The following is a 17,085-nucleotide window of genomic DNA, read 5'->3' as shown; positions in this document are numbered from 1 at the left end:
ATAGCAATAGTATTAAATGGTACAAGTTCCTGTGTCTTTCCTTGCTGATAGTGGTGAAACAGAAGGATGGGGTGGGGAATGCAGATCAAATGATGGGTAGGGAAACGTTGAAGCAGCCCTTTCGCTCCCACTGATCACCAAATCCTCAAGATTCCACCCTCCTTAAAGTACTGTCGCTGAAGGGGGGGGATCTATCATGAAAAAGACTCATGCAAGTGCGCTTATCATGTAGTTTGCCCCTCATACAAGTCTGCAATTAAAGTAGTTCGGGGGGGGGGAGAGAGAGAGACTCAAAAGACCCCCTCTGTCTGTCTGTGATTGTGAGTAAAAGAGTTTCATGGACTGTCTTAAGCTGTATCGTTGACTTCCAGCTGTACAATTCTGTGATTCTGTGACTTCTGTCATAAATAGTGTATTAATAGGAGTGTGTCTGTTTTCTCCCCTCTTTCAACAGTGCAGTTTTCACGGGAACCTGGCTGGCTGGAAGGAACACTAAATGGGAAGAGAGGACTCATTCCCCAAAACTATGTCCAGTTTTTTTAGTTTTCTTCGTTGAATGCCTGGAAGGTGTACATGGTATCCATGGATTTTATGATTCAGTTGCTTCTCTTTGGCTTCACCTATTTTTAATCAGTTCAGGACCTGACAATGAGATGGAAGACCTTCATCCGTATAAAGACTTAATATTTTGCCAAATAGGACTTGCGCAGTAATTTTATATGGGGAGGGGAAAGGGTGGGTAATTTTAAAAATAGTACTTTAGGTTTGTAAAGAGTCATAATTATACATATATATGTTTGTAAGATGAATGTTAAATCAAAAAAAAGACTTGATTGTGCAGTATTTACTTCTACTCTTAACAATCTGAGACGTTTGAATCCTTTCTGGTTCCAACCCAGTCCCCTTTAAGCCTGACTTACCCACCTTATTGAAAAAGTTGGGGAAATGTTGGTAGTTCAGTATAAGCTGGTATCGTTGTGAGGGTTACAGCAGGCTACTACAGTGTTAATTGTCAATTTAGTTTAGTTTTCCCTCATTTGGAAAGGGAGGAATTTAGCTGGCGAAAGCATCATTAATTTACACTCACAGGAAGGAGGAATAAAATACAGCTTTCAAATATCCACAGTGGTGCAGATAAATTTATACAAATTATATGGCTTCACTTATGATATATTTTAAAGGCACATATATGATCCTCTTGAGTTCTGTAGGTTTCCTCCTACCTTCAACTTAGTGGAATCAGGACATCTTGTTCTCTATTAATGCTGTGGAAAGTATGTTTACTGTTTCTGATAATCTGTTGACGGAAGTTCACTTTTACATAGGCTCAAACTAGTAGTAGCATGCAGAGTTACTTTTTTCTTTCCCATGAGACAAGTCCCAAAACTGACATGGAGGAATTGGAAGGAGAACTGCTTAACTCTTCTCCCACAACTATTTCCCTAACCCCCCCCCCCACACACACACAAAGAAACCCTCTACCCTTCATCTTCAAGCAGCTGGATGGAGGGAACTTTTTTTACCAGAAAAAAAACCCTAAAAGGGAAAGATTTAAGGAACCTGCCCCCCACAAGACTGCTTTTGGATTTATTTATTTATTTTAAGTTTGATACACTTGACTATGTATCACATCTACTTTGAGTCTTAGTTGTTCATGTAACTTTGTGTACAATCAGGGATAATTTATGCACTGCTTATTTCCAACAGAATAACGGAAAGGCTGTCAACTGCCAGTTTCACATCACAGTTAATGTGAAAAGAAAGAAGCTTCACTTTACTGCAATATACTGTTCATTCATGATTGTAAGTTTTCACATGTATTATTAATTTGCTATGACCAGAGTTGTTTAAATACAACACTTTTTTAAAAAAAGGATTTGTTTTCTTCTGCCTCTGGGTTTGATGGAACTACTTAAACAGAAGTATTCAGATTATGCTTCCTGTATCCAAACACATCACTTTGCCTGCCACGTAATTGATGACTCTCAGCCCAAAGCGCAAACTTGTGAAAAGTATTAGGTCTGAATTGACTTTAAAATGATATGACTAACAATTATCCCTGCGACGGGGTGAGCTCCCGTTGCTAGGTCCTTGCTCCTGCCAACCTAGCAGTTCGAAAGCACGTCAAAGTGCAAGTAGATAAATGGGTACTGCTCTGGCGGGAAGGTAAACGGCATTTCCGTGCGCTGCTCTGGTTCGCCAGAAGCGGCTTAGTCATGCTACCCACATGACCCGGAAGCTGTACGCCGGCTCCCTCGGCCAATAAAGCGAGATGAGCACTGCAACCCCAGAGTCGTCCACGACTGGACCTAACGGTCAGGGATCCCTTTATCTTTACCTAACAATTATATTATGAAGTAAGTATTTCTGGGCTACAGTCCACTTCACCGATAATTGTCTAATAAATTGTTAGCCTCTAGAGTGCCACAAGACTCTTAAGTCTTTTGCAGCAAAAACAATAATTAGGTGATCCCTCTATTAACTGTTTTAATAGGGTGTCAGTTGAGGAACAGAAAGCCCAATCCCTGATTCCCAACCCCCCTTTAAAAATACATGCATTAAATGTTTTGAAGGCCTTGGTCCCAGTCAACAGATTCCTAATTGTGCCAGGAAGCTGCCTGTTGGCAGACCATCATCACCAGCTTTGACAAGGGGTTTCATGTATTTGGGACAATTCACTAACCAACTGAAGCAGAGCAGCTATGGGTCCTAATTCAGCGCCAGTTGCTATGTATACATCCCGGAATGTTTTTTTTAAGCCTGGTGGTGGTATGCTTTTCCACACACATGAACTGATGGAGCAAAGAAAGCTACAAGTAGTAGAAACTTGGATTTACAGCTGCTGTTGCTGAGGAGATCCTATCCACCCCAAATGACTATCATTTTTATTCTGAAAAACAGCAGAGACAGAGCCCCATTAGATCTGTTTGGCCTTCCATATACCTTGCTTACCAGATACGTATTTGTGGGAATTTAACTCCTAAACCAAAATTGGTTCACATAATCATAGGCTGTATATCAGACACCCCCAAACTCGGACCTCCAGATGTTTTTGGAACTACAACTCCCATCATCCCTAGCTAACAGGACCAGTGGTCAGGGGTGATGGGAATTGTAGTCCCAAAACAGCTGGAGGGCCGAGTTTGGGGATGCCTGCTGTATATCTTACAGGCAGGGATTTTAATGAAATGACATAATCTGCTTTAAGAGTACACTTACTACTAAATAAATAGACAGTAAATATTTTACCTGTGCAAACTCCTTAACTAATGGCAAAAAAATCTTTTAGAAGAGCTTTGTCTACCTAAAGGTTGATTAAAAAAACACACTTCACAGTTACTATACTTTCAGATTATTTTCTTTAATGAGGTTTAACTGACAATCATTGTCTGTTCTTTTGCCCAGAACTATAAGGCCCTCAGAGTGTTCGCAAATCATTTCCAGATGGTGCAGTTGTGATCCAATGTACTTCTACCTCCCTGGTCCAACTGGAACTCTCCCAGGCTGTGGGGCATTAATATACTTCTTTGTGTCTGAGGCTATAATCTTTGCCAGATAGCTTTAAGGTGATTCTACTTGGGAGATCATCAAGCAGTTAGGAAATGTGACCAAAAACAGTGCAGATGCTTGCAGAGTAATGTAATGGAAATCAGATTCTCTTCTTTTCCAACTGTTAGAAGGCCATGGTGGTAGGAAGAAAGTGAGGCACACGTTATGGATGTAAGTCATTTCACTCTTTCTCACTACTGCTGTAAAGAATGTGCATAGCATGAACAGAATTGTACCTTACGGCCTAGCCCTGAGCGTTTAGTGCAACCATGAAAGGTGCTGTTTGCAGAGTTTCTGCATGTTGAGTGACCTCTGCATGGAGAAGAAGCCCGCACATCTTCCAGATTCGCAGTGAGATTGGATGTGGGGAGCTGTCAGCAAGCATCCTGCTGCTCCATACAATCGTATGTATGTGGGGCAGAAGGGGGTTGGGGGAGTGCTGATTTGAAGGGGAACGTGGAAAGTCGAGGTAATAGACAACTTTTTGGTGCCAACTTACCTCTTGGTCATGCTACTTTGTGACAGTACAACAACTAGGCTGAAATCATAGAGGGAGAGAGAGAAGCATAGGTGATACTTAAGTGTTTTAGGGAGGATATGTATACGGTATGTGCGGACAAAACATTCAGAGGCTGGTTCCGACTCCAATATTATTACTTTTACTTTTGCCACCCCAAATCTGGTGGTTAACTTTGGGGGGGGTGCATTTTGCCAGCAAATTAAAAAACCAGCTGAGCCCTGTACTCTCGATTTGCGTAGTGAGTCTCTGGTATTACATGCAGAGGTTTCTGACAAGATGATGGTCACATAGAAACTCTCCATGCCAGGTCAAAGGAGATCACCCATTCAACCAATTAATGGCTGCCCTGCCGGGACTACAGCGAAGCCTTTCTCCTGCTTTGTCCCCATGATATAGATTGTGGGTAGCTTGACCTTCAGTATTATCTGCAAAGGCAGAATTGCTTCCTTAGTATTCTATTGAATATTATTTTAGAAACGTCGTCCAATTTTCTCTTAAACCAATGGGTGTGTTAATTATGATAAGTATATCAAATAGGTCAAAAAAGTAGCAGCCAGTTTTGGAGAAGTCTTATTCCCAGCAGCATATGTATAAAACGGTTCAGATGTTGAGAGAAATGCTCATGGTGCTTTTTCTTTCAGCTTTGGGCTTTCGTTGGCATTGGGCATGGTTTAAACATCTTTGCCAAGTTGCCCCACACCAAAGGCTCTGTGAAAGGCACGCCTTTCAGTGTCTCCCCTGTTCAGTGTTTCATGAAACATTCCTATCTCCAGCCCACACTGGCAATCATGTCCATTTCCAATGGGAAATCCAGCGATGGGCTCCCTTCAGAAGCCATCTGCCATGTGGTGCTGAATTAAGGATACAACCCTAAGGGTAACATGCTCCAATACTGGCTTCATGGAGCCAAATGGGAGTTAACCTCCAAGTAAAATTATTAGGATGAGGCAGTTAAGGGCAATTTGTGCCAGTCTACAATATCAGGGAGATTACCTGAATGGTGGAGCCCATCATTTGCACCATCAAAGCCCTTGTTACTACAGAGGCAGGTGTTGCAAATAAGATTTACAAAAACTGCATAATGTATCTAATTTCACTCAAGGGCATTTCCTCAAAGAAACAGATGTGTCTTCAGGTTAGTGTGGTTGATATCAAAGCGCATGGAATACCGGGAATCACACCACTTTAATTTGTGTATATTTATACAACTTATAAAAAATTATGTACTTAAAGACATTAACATAAAGGCCAAACAGTAATCTTCTATTTATTCAAAAAGTTGAAACATACAGAAGCAAGCCCCTAATTGTTAATGCATTATTATGCATAGGTGTCGTTTTACATCATAGTTGCTGCCTGCTCTATATTTTTCATCTAGCATTATATAATCAGGACACAATCTGCCAAGAACTACTTCTGCACAAGTGCAAAGTTCCCAGAGGAATGTGCTCTTCAACTCCATGAACTCTGAAACATAACTGAGAATCCTGGCATTGTAACTGCTGCCTATCAGGTTATTCACCTGCCAGATGAAATTGCACCCTCCTGCGCTCTCGCTCTCTCTTTCTCCCCCCTCCCCCTCTATAAAAAGTCACATTTTTAATAGACAATCAAAAGTGCATTAAATGTAGAATGGGTTAAATTCATAAAAGGTTTTTTTTTAAGTCAGTGAAAATACCACCCTGTGAATTAGATTTTTGCATTATTGATTATAAAGTATATTTTATTAAGATGTTGATATTGCAAGCTTTTAGTCCTTTTTCTCTTTTGTTCTGTGCAACAAAATGGTTACACACTGCAATGCAATGTTATTCTTGAAATACCCACTGCAGTAAATTAAAACTATTTTACATTTTTTACTTAAGAATACAATATTCTTGCTGTATATTTTCAGTCATTCATAGCCACAAAATCATTACACTCGATCAACACAATTTATCATTTTGACATTTTGAAGTTAACTTTTATCTTATTTTGCAGGAGACAGATGCCTGTTTCATTCTAAAGTACAATGTACTCCTGATTCCTTCCTTTTTTCATTTTTCATTTTTATTATTTCTAAGCAATAATCAGTGGTTTCATAAACAGGTGATTAAAGTAAAGGATTTATTATAATCTGCTTACAATTGTTTGCAAAGACAGACATATATTTTGCATAAAGATATAAACTGTTTTTAAAACTAATGTAGTGTTTTACTTATGACATTTCTGTGAATTATGAATTGTACCAAACCAAGATTATATGCAATAAGGTACAAAAAATAATAGCAATCAGACAACAACGTGAATTGGGACAGACATCTAACAGTGGATTTTTTTAAAAAAAGAATATGGCTTTAATATTTTAATTAGGCAAAGTTACTTCGTGATAAAAAAAGATTCAGTAACTTTGTTTAATAAAAAAATGCAGCACCATACTGCGTTTACCACAAACCTGAATAATTTGAAATTCCAATTTCAGTATGGTTTTAAAAAAACAGTAAATGAAAGGGAGATTTGTGACCACTTCAATATAAACAACCAGTCTGCATGCGGTGTATTTTTATCACTTTAGAAGAGCAGCTTTCATATTGCTGTGCAGATCAAAGGAGCTGATTTATGAATTAGATTTCTAAAACTGCAAATAATATATGCATGTGTAAATTGACTCTTTCTGAGCGTACCTTAACAGATTTCCCATTCAATGAGACATGTGACTTAAAAATAGTAGTAGTAATGTTTGCATCCTGTTTATGAGATGCAAACATTCAAATTTCTGAATCTAATGCACACTTGATTATTGAGAGTTTGCGGGCAGGATACAAAGAGACTTTGTAAGGAAACCTTGGGCTTCTTTTTCTTCTCTCTATGCCACATAGAAAACCACTTTGAAACTGAGGGCACTTTCAAAAGCAGCTTATGATACATCAGTGGAATCTGTTGTTCAACTGGGGGAGGGAAAATCCCACCGGGCAATGCCTACTGGAGGTCTTTGAATCCCAGACTTTAAGATTTCTTTAATTTTCACAAACTTTACCTAGACACAAGTTTACCAGAAGTATAACTCTGACAATTATTCTCTTTACATTTGTATTTAATATCAATGGTCATAGGAAATGTTGCTATAATGCAGCCTCCAATGTTTAAATTATTTATAAAATGTATAAGGTTGATCACTCCAAGAAAGATACATTTTTCATCATCTCAGTTCATAAAGTAAGTCTTGAGAGAAATCCAGATTAAAGGCTCATGCCTAATGTTGTTAGCTATGTTTTAGCACTGATTTGTAAAAGTGTTATGGTATTAATATTAAGTTACTAACTAGTTGAGCAGTAATTCTAAACATAGTTACAAGGAAATAATTTGTACTAAGTCAGTAGCACATAATTCCAAATAAGTAGGTTTATGATCTAGTCCAAATTTGTCAATAGTGTATCTTCTTTCACATAATTATATCATTCCAAAATTTTATCTAGTATGTGTGTTGAAATTTATTTTCTCACATTTTTAGCTCCATTTTTTGTAGTTTATGTACATTCCAGATTGAAAAGGAGAAGCAAAACAACAACAAACCAACCCCACTATTATTATTTAGCTCTCCCTTTTAGCCACAATATTAGACACCCAAACTGTCCCACTGAAATCAAGGAGTGCAGATAAGTGTGTATAGGATTTCAGCCTAGCTGTGTGTGGGATTGCAGCCTTGGAATAAAACAGATTGGCAGGCAGAATCTCACCTTGTCCCAGGACTGACGAGCCTTTGAGAAGACTGTAGGCACAACCCAATAGGATACTGTCCTCAGGAAGCTGTACTGAAATGTATGAAGTACTGTATGCTTCCACATCTTCATTCACATCAGCGAGACAATTTCTTAGTGGGTTGTGCCCTTTGGAGTCTATCTTGGTAGATGTGAAATGTGCAGAAAGCTGCAAACACAGCTAGCTAGAGGCATGGAGCAGAACTCTTGTGTGCTAGAGTCATGTAAAAGCAGACAGATACTATGGATGAAAATGGACAAAAAGGAAGTGCAACTGAAAATGGCTATGGGTGGTTATTTACAGCAGACACTGTCAGATGGTAAATTAGATACGATGCTAAAAAGGCACAGCTTTCCCTTTCTGAAATACACTGTAAACGGTTCATTATGCATGCAGAACAATTCACTTTACAAAAAAAATTACCTTGTGTTTAGACAAAAAGAGTAATTAAATAGTCTCCAGCAAAATAGAATTCTTCCAAAAATACTTTCCCATTCATCCTATTAACCATTAAAGATTTTTAGGTCTCATTTACAAAAGTTCCTTATACCATTTTTTCCCCAGGTCCTTCAATTTATACATACAGCAATGTACAATACAGCAAAAGACTGCGAAAAATTATTGGTAAAGCCAGCACAATAGATACTAGAAATCGAAACTGAGGCATTTGTTTTAACATCTTATCCTTTCAAGTTAAATAATAAATGAACACTTAACACAGTGTAGATCATCTGTGATGGATAATATGGGATAACAAATGCCGCAGGTTAATATACCAAGATTATTCCACACCAAATGCTCCATTATTTATTTTACACATCCAGGGATTTTGTGTGTGTGTGTGTGTGTGTTTGTGTGTAGTACAATTATTAATGCCCCATATTGACTTTATGTGCAAACCAACAGTAAGCTTTTCAAAAGTTCATATTAGTCCTTGAACCCTTTTAAAACAAGCAAACAATACCGGAAACTACATGGCATATTTAAAATGTTCATCTCTTAAAATATCAAAATCAAAGAGTTATTTGACTAGATATGGCTTTTCATCCAGAGGAACAGGAACATTTTTTTCTCCTAAATGTTGGGTTATTGGGGGGAGATGCATTTTGACGACTTTGCTCGTCTAGTTCACGTAAGCTGCTTTCCATCCTCCAAACCCTGGCTATGGTTTTCAGACTATTTAGAGACCATTGAACAATTTTGTATAGCATGTTTTAAATGTTGGCTTCTTGGGTCCTTCATGGGTGTGGAATAGCACAGGGAAACTTAAGGCAAAGTTTTTTTTCTTCCATTAAGACATTTTCTGTCACTTCCTGTGGAAGTAGAGGGGCTTGGCATTCCCAGATTCCACCTTGGGCAACTGGTCACTGATGATTTCTACCAGCATGGCTGGAAACTCCACTTTCAGAGCTTGAGACTCTCGGAAGGTGTAGAAACAGAATTCCAACAAATCGCTAACAAGCTGAAATGCAACAGGGGAAAAAGGTCAGGAATGGTGTGCATTGAAATTGACGTAGAAAGTCTTCATAATGCAAAAAAAAAAAAAACAGCGTTAAGAAACAATTTTTCTTAATAGAATAGGTATCCGACAAAGACCAGAAAGTAAGCTCCCGACCCACCACTCATATGTGGATGTGCTAGTAAAGAGTAGTTTGAAGTCAGAGAAATTTCGTTCCGATTAATTCCCACAGAAATCAATGTGAGCTAAGCAGGTTGTTGTTCTGGTTTATGGCAAATGAATTCTTGTTCCAATCATGTTGTGTGTGTAAAACAAATGGAACCTTTGGTTACAGAAGAGCTCCTTTTTTCAAACTCCTTCTATTCTGACTATGACTTCATTGGAGAGCTCCCATCACCAGCAACCACAATTTCTTCTATACTTCCGATTAGGGCAGTTCACAACATAAAAATTAAGAACAAACCAAACCAGACATGCCTCTGAATATAAAGCCAGATTTTAAACAGCACCTTTAATTCCTGAATAAGATTTTATGCACACTGGCAAAAGAGCACACGTAGGAGCTATGTTGCTAAGACCACATGGGGCTGTCTACAAAGAATAAGAGATTTCTAAAAGGAGTCCTATGATCAGACCTTTGGGGCCCAGTTTGTGCTCTCTGACCGGAGAAGGGATTTGTTGCTTTGTGCATGTCCCACCTTCCATTTTTAGAAGTTGCTCATTTATTCTGAGCCTGCTTTCTGGGTCTGGAAGTTTGGCTAATGAACAGTTTTGAATAGATGCAGGTTTCTTTTCTATAAAATCTTATTTATTTTTATTTTACTTCATTCCCTTGTGAGACTCAAATCTTGCAATTCCAATTTTAACATTCTCCCTTTATTTTTTACATGAACCTATTTACCATTTGGATGATGCTGAAGCCTTTACACTAGATCCTGAGTTCATCTTTCTCAACTTTGCCCCGGGTCCAAAAAAAATAGTTTATTTTATCGCTGCTGGGATTGGTAGCTAAACCCCACCCACCCCTTAATCTTTAGGTTGCACTGTTGTAAGGCTATGGATTTAGTAAGCTTTTAACTTGTTTGAACAGGTGGAAGGTTATGAGCAACCAATTAAGGGCTTAGTATTATATATGCCTTATTGGTAGCTGCTGGGGGAATTATTTTTATTTGCCTATCTAATATTTTCCATTTATAAATTAATTTGTACATTCTTTCTATTCTTATCTGATCCCTTTCTGATTACCACCCCTAGCTCACTGGAGCAAACTAAATGGAGTGGAAATTTATGAACCTACTTTCAATAATAATTTGTGTCTTATCAATTGAGCTTTCTTTATGTTTTCTAGATTTTAGGACCAGTCATAAATTCTAATGATTCCCTGTGTGTGTGTGTGTGTGTGTGTGTGTGTGTGTGTGTGTAGTTATTTCGGTGGAAGACCAACAAATGGTTCTTCCCCATTCTTATCAATAGAAATAACAATTGTGCAATGCAATTAAGTCAATGTGGTCACTGTGGTTTTCATTGTTCCAGGGCTGGATTTCAGGCTTAGAATCTCCAAACAAAAGCCATCATTTTAATGCATTTTCTTTTCATTAAGCCATGGCCTCAGCATGACCCAAAATCAAGGATGCTGGACTGTGTTAGGGGCTGCAGGTTCCCCATCCCTGGTCTTACTTTCCCCATGTGATCAATTCAGTCTCCTTCATTGGCAGTACACCATGCTAGACCCCCATGCTGTTCCCTCAGGAGTAACATTTTAAGAGCCAGCTGGTGGATACAGTGCAGAGGAGTGTTGGAAAAGCCCTAATCCGCCAGTGGGGGTTTCTCTCCCTTTCAGAGAAAAAAATCAGAAGCATTACCTGATACCAGGTAGGCTTCAGTTGAAGTCTGTTCTCTAGTTGCAGGCTTTTCTAAACAGTTTTCTACATTTCACTCCCCACTGAATGTATCCCTATATAGCTGTGCTTCTGTACTGCTTTTTGTGTTAGCAAGTGATCAGTTCAATTCAACCAGTAAGACACTATATCAGCACCTAAGCTGTCACCCATTCTCTCCAACCCAAAGTGGTATAACATGCATTTCTGCATCCATATCAGATGCCTGCTGATATTTTTGTGTCTCTGAATTTGGTGGGGAGCTTGAGCATAAAATCCTTCTGAAATGGATGGGAAAGGGACCCCCAATTGTTTCAAGTCTATACAGTGCTCAATTCATAATTTTATTCGTTTACATTTTTAGAAGGAATTGCCATTATGTCACATTGAAACATTTATTTTTGGTGGAGGAGGAGGAGGACTAACTAGAGCGTTGACACACACACACACACCCCCCATGACACAAACTATTTGAATGCAAAATTACTTAAGTATTTACCTGCAATTATTTTTTTTATACAGGCTATGCTCCAGTCACTGCCCCTACAAGGCATCATACCCTAATGTTCTTAAGCATGTCTTGCAGGTGGGACTTAATGCATAGAATTGAGATACGAATCCTACTGACTAAGGGGCCTTAAATCAGCACAAATCTGCCTTAATCAGCATTGTGACCTCTGCAGGCCTGAATTCAAGCTGTTCTATAATTGCTTTGTTTTGTTTTTAGGGGCTCTGTAAATAAAGTTGCTGATGCTTTAAAAGTCTTACTTGCTTACCTTTCCTTTCATGGATTTTTTCCCCACACCTTGGCATATTTTTTTGCATGCACATATGTTCACCATGTGGTAGGCCAGCTAGAACCACTGTGCAAGACAAAATATTTCCCTCCGCTTGTACTCCCTATATTACGGAGTATTGTGTTGCCTTAATTTTGTTTCTATTCTACATTCCCACAAGCTGCAACCCACATACCCAGGAGTCAGTCCCATTGAAATCAATGGGCTCCATGTAACCCATAGACAATTCCAGCATTAGAACATAAAAGCAGCCTGCAGGATCCGGCTAATTGGTCCATCTAATCCAGCACCCTATTTTCATGGTAGCCAGCCACATACCTATAGGATGTCAGGAAGGAGATCAAAACTCAACAGCACTTGTGATTCTTAGCAACTAGAGTTCAGAGACATACTGCTTCTGTTTCAGTATCTGTTACAATTTTAGGTAAACTATTGGTACTATGGTATATAACATGCTGAGATTATGCTGAGATTTGCTAACTCAGACGATTTTGGACAAGAGCACACATGACAGACCTCCCTGAGCTCTTTCCTTCTTCAGAAGACAATAGGTTGGAGTCAGCAAAACATTACTCATTTAAGTAGACCCGTTTAAATGAGTGAACATTGACTAACTTAGGCCCATGAATTTTAGAGGGTCTACTCTGTGTGAAACAATGCCACCCTCTTATTTCTCCCTGACACATTGGTTGGCATTAAACTTAAATTTTACTCCGAGTAGATAGACTGAAATCAATTCATAATATAAAGCTAGCTCTATGGATTTTAATGGGTCTATTGTCAGCATAGCTTCATTGAATACCTCTCAACAGGCTTCCATATGCGCAGAGATTCTGACATGGGGGAACACCACATGAAAAGCTTTTCTCAGCAGTGTCCCCCAACACATGTCAGGCAGTACAACAACCCATAAATAAGGGTTATTTCCCCTGGTGTTTGTTAAATTCCGTCCAATTATATATGGAGAGTATAATTAATTCTGGCTCTGAAAATATATGATGCACTTTTTTACTGGCACAGTTCAAAATATTGCACACACACACACCACCCCAACTTTCACAGGCAGCTTGCTACATAATACAGTAAATCTGAAGCATTTGAACTGATGCTGACTTGGATTCACTGACTTCAATGCAACTACTGGCTTGAATCCAAGGACTTTAACTAATCTGGTTTGCAGAGCAAGCTGATGTTGAGCAGAAAAACATCTACTCCCCCCCTCAAAAGCAAAAGCTAGTCCCAAAGGAATGAGCTGTTACTGCAGTACTAATAATACTCTGACTCCCACCGAGATATTTCAGTGTTTTAATTAACAGCACATTACTTGACAAATAATTCCATATGTATGTTCTGTAAACAGACCTTGGGCTTTGGTGCAGATTTGACCTGAAATGCACCATACTGTACTGCGTCTTCACAAATAAGCCAGTCAAGTACAAAGAAGCACATTTATATGTGGCCTCTCCCATACTGAGGCCAAAGATTCTGTGCACAGCATGTGTATCAAAAGCGTATTTCCTTGCTACATCATAAGAATGGAGTTGAGGAGTTTGCTTGCTCTTGCTGTACAATTAAACAGCTTTAAAGAGGCGCTTAGCAGTAGGCTGTCCTTTTGTAACTGGTGGTTCCACAAAACAGAAGCTTATAAAGAAACCAAAATCCCTTTGGAGAATAAATTGGGAATTATGTCAATAATAATACATTTATATGAGTTGCTGAATTTTAAAGCCTGCGTATGACTGACTCATTCCTGGTTCAAAGCAATCTGCATTGTCTTTGAAAGATACTGAAGATACTATTCATAAATAGCCGTACTTTGAAATGGCTGCATGGACTTCAATAAGATTACACAGAAAGAAGAGGTATTGAGAATTGTGGCTTGAGGGCAGGGGGTGGTGAGGGCGAGGGCGGGGCAGAGGATAGCAGCAGCAATTGAAAACTTGGGTTTCATATACAAAGATTTTCAGCATTTGTAATTACACCCTTACATTTCAATGGAATTCTGATCGAATGCCTAAAATTGACTTGCACTGACTCACAAGGTTAGCTCTGAGCACAGTTCATGAACTTTGCTTTCTGTTTTAAACCATTTGATGACTCAAAAGCAACTTCCAGTACTCTTGCTTGCAGAACATTACTCATTAAATTATTTCTCCCAGCACATAAGCAGATCCCTTACCCAGTAGGCCCAGAAAGTAGCTTTCTCACTTGGTTGTATTCAGTGGTGGCACTGCCTTTGTGGAAGTGCTTCCCTTTCTGCAAGTCTGGTCAGCCAATTGTCACCAAACTACCTCCTGCATCCACCTTATCCCACCCACCAGCTGTTCCTGAGGGTTTGGGGGGACCTTCTGCAACAGCAAATATTCTTCCACGGAAGACTGCAGTGCAATATGGGGGGTGGGCGGCAGTGTTGGTGCCCTTGCTGAAGCCCTGTCCATAAAGGCAAAGTCACTTTGATACCGCTCATTTTCTATGCAAAAATCTACAAACTAGTTTCTTTTTCTTTTCGTATGTGGTGCTTGTTACCTGAACAAGACGTAATACTGCTCATGCGCCTGTAACTCAAAACAGCAACCTGAATCCCACTGTTCCTTTTCTCCAGTTGGTAGCTAGTTAGGAAAATGTATGATGTCATCACACTGTGCATTCCCTGTATGGTGTGATGTAATGGGGGGGGGGTTTCAGGAGTACCACTTATGCCATAGCTCAGTGTCACTTCTGCTACTGACGAGCCACATTTGCCTGCCATCTCACCTTTTGTGCTGATGAACAGGTATTGCCTCACTTTTTTTTGTAACAACACTATATCACAATACCAATCAACTTCAGTCAAGGGATTTGTTTGATTCCTACAGTATATAACCGTATCAAGTCAATTACTTACATCATGAATGGAGTCCAGGAGCTTTGTCAGTTGGTAAAACCGCTGCCAACTTTGCCCAGAACTGTTTGGATGTTTGATTACCATCTTCCTCAGCTCTTTAATATAATTTGCCCTCATTTCTTCAAATGCAGCTTGACTCTTGAGGCCATCCTTGGGAACTGTCATAAAAGGATACAAATGTTTATTAATCAATGATCTGTTAAGTTTACATATATATTAAAACAGGAAAACAATGTGTTACTACAAGGCCATTCACTAACGTTCAGAAAACTTGCTACTGTGTGCAAAGGCATTCCCCATATTTCTTGCACATTATGGAAACATGGCAACTTCATAAATCCTTTGAGGTTTTGCAAACATTCTTCACAGGTGAATATATGGGAAAGACCTTGCTGGAGAACAGTAAAAAGCAATGTGTGTGATCACCCACTTTGACCTAAGAGAAAACCATGCCTGTGCACACAAACAGAGGGAAGAGATGGAATTTTTCTTGTAGAAAACAAAAAAAAATAGGTTCTTAAACTCCCTGTCAACTCTAATACTGCATACTCTTAAACAGTTGCAGAAAAATATAAAAATACACATAATTGCTTTTTACGATGATTCAAACTATTCCTAGGGATGAAAATGCTTTTAGGCTGAAATATGTTTTTGAGCGCACATGCTGAAATAAAAATGGAGTTTTATGCTATACAGAATAAAATGAATTATTATTGTGCCATGGACTGCAATTTCAGTGCTAGGATGCATCCAGGTGTTAAACATGTGCTCTCCCCAATCGACACAGTAGTGCTACTCAGGCATGGGTCATCTGTGAATATTCATGCTTGATCAAAAGGCTACAAGAAGGCTGCTTCTCATACAAGGATATCTCCTCTCACTAATCTATGAACCCCTTGGAATCCAGTGCCATGTTACTGCCTATATGCATAAAATTCTCCGATATACTTTCAACCTTTGGTTTTGCCTGCTTTGTTGTTGTTTTTTCAAAGTCTTCTCGGGGTCTGTGTACTATTACCGAATAATGATGGTTTGCATTTCTAACAGTTTGCTTGAAAAAAAAGCTCCCCTTGGAAAAAAGCTCCCCATTCGAGCCAATATGATGGGCTTTTCCAAGCCTAGATGTGGCAAGGGGAGCACTGGTGGCAGGATTGCATCTACAAAGAGAAGGCTACAGAATCTAATTCCATTGCCATTAGAACAACCATCGAGACCCTTGTATCTCGTTGGTTTCTGTTTGGGCTTCACAAATCTCAGCACTGTACAGAAGATGTCTGTTCTGATGGTTGGTAACCTCTTAGGCAGAGAGATTATTTCACGTCTCCTCTAAACCAAGCCACCTAGTCATAATCTTAAGAATAATCAGTTCTTTTATTATGATTGACTGCAGCCTCTTCTTCAATTTCTATGTTATGCATTACTTTTTAATGCTGTTAATAGAGACAATCTGCCTTTCGCTAGATTCAGATTTCATGTTCAAATATTTTGATTTATTTATCTCATTTAAAAATCTATATACTGCTTGATTGTGTTAAAAAACCGCACAAACCCCTCAAAGCAGTTTACGAAAAGATATTTTGATGGGGAGCATAATTCAGACAGAACATTAGGGAGTGTATCCAATGTCATTATTAATTATTAGTAGTAGTACTTAGTTTCTAACTTGCACAAATATCAGATTATCTCAGGATAAGTTACAATTCAGAAAAATGACAAAGTTGCCTAATGAGGTGGCAGATTGGGCAAGGGATCTATCCCTCTTCTCCTACTCCCCCCCCCCCAACAAACACTCCCCAAAGAAGCTTCTCTAGAGGGATGGAGGAAACCTCCCAAACATTGTGGGATGTGTGTCCTCTGAGGCTGCAGTGGAAGGGAAGCACAGGATCCCTTGGCCTGACTGCAGGCAATTCCCCGCTCCCAATGCACCTAAAAATGTTTGGAAGGTCTCCCTGACCTTCTGGTTAGGCCTGGTGAAGGCTACGAGAGGACAAGGGATGATCAGTGCTGAGACTTTGCCTTCCATTAGATACAGCACTAGAATTTGTGGATATGTGCTACACGCTGCTCCCTGTGACTAGTCAGGGTTGGTGTATGAAATTAGAAATCCTTGCCTCTATTTCCACACACTCAGATCCCAGGCCAGTTATCCAACACCTAATTTAAAAACAACAACAAAAACAACAATAATTGCTGGATTTTGCAAAAAGATGTCAGAAGTTAGAATTGGGGGGGGGGAATAAAAGTGAGAGTGAAATGGAAAG

General features: G+C 39.2%; 2 protein-coding genes across 15 annotated transcripts in view; one reads left to right on the top strand and one right to left on the bottom strand.

Moving 5' to 3' along the window:
- Positions 1–1,802, top strand: part of ARHGAP10 (Rho GTPase activating protein 10) — a 105,219-nt gene extending 103,417 nt beyond the window's left edge. For 2 of the 4 annotated variants that reach the window (XM_060278644.2, XM_060278646.2), the window contains one exon: positions 460–1,802. In XM_060278644.2, coding sequence (XP_060134627.2) covers positions 460–713 — 254 coding nt within the window. In that variant the 3' untranslated portion in view covers positions 714–1,802. Of the gene's footprint in view, positions 1–454 lie in introns of all 4 variants that reach the window. The other 2 variants (XR_015947722.1, XM_060278647.2) reach the window with 2 other exon arrangements.
- A 4,356-nt stretch (positions 1,803–6,158) lies between these two features.
- NR3C2 (nuclear receptor subfamily 3 group C member 2) overlaps positions 6,159–17,085 on the bottom strand; it is a 136,296-nt gene continuing 125,369 nt past the window's right edge. For all 11 annotated transcript variants that reach the window (XM_060278642.2, XM_088660258.1, XM_035114100.3 and 8 more), the window contains 2 exons: positions 14,825–14,982; positions 6,159–9,269 (listed from right to left, as the gene is read on the bottom strand). In XM_060278642.2, the coding sequence (XP_060134625.1) occupies positions 9,114–9,269; positions 14,825–14,982 (314 nt within the window). In that variant the 3' untranslated portion in view covers positions 6,159–9,113. The remainder of the gene's footprint in view (positions 9,270–14,824; positions 14,983–17,085) is intronic.

The sequence above is a fragment of the Zootoca vivipara genome, chromosome Z1 (genome assembly GCF_965207765.1).
Source record: "Zootoca vivipara chromosome Z1, rZooViv2.hap1.1, whole genome shotgun sequence".
In the NCBI taxonomy this organism is placed as follows: Eukaryota; Metazoa; Chordata; class Lepidosauria; order Squamata; family Lacertidae; genus Zootoca; species Zootoca vivipara.
This window is presented reverse-complemented; position numbering and strand designations above follow the sequence as displayed.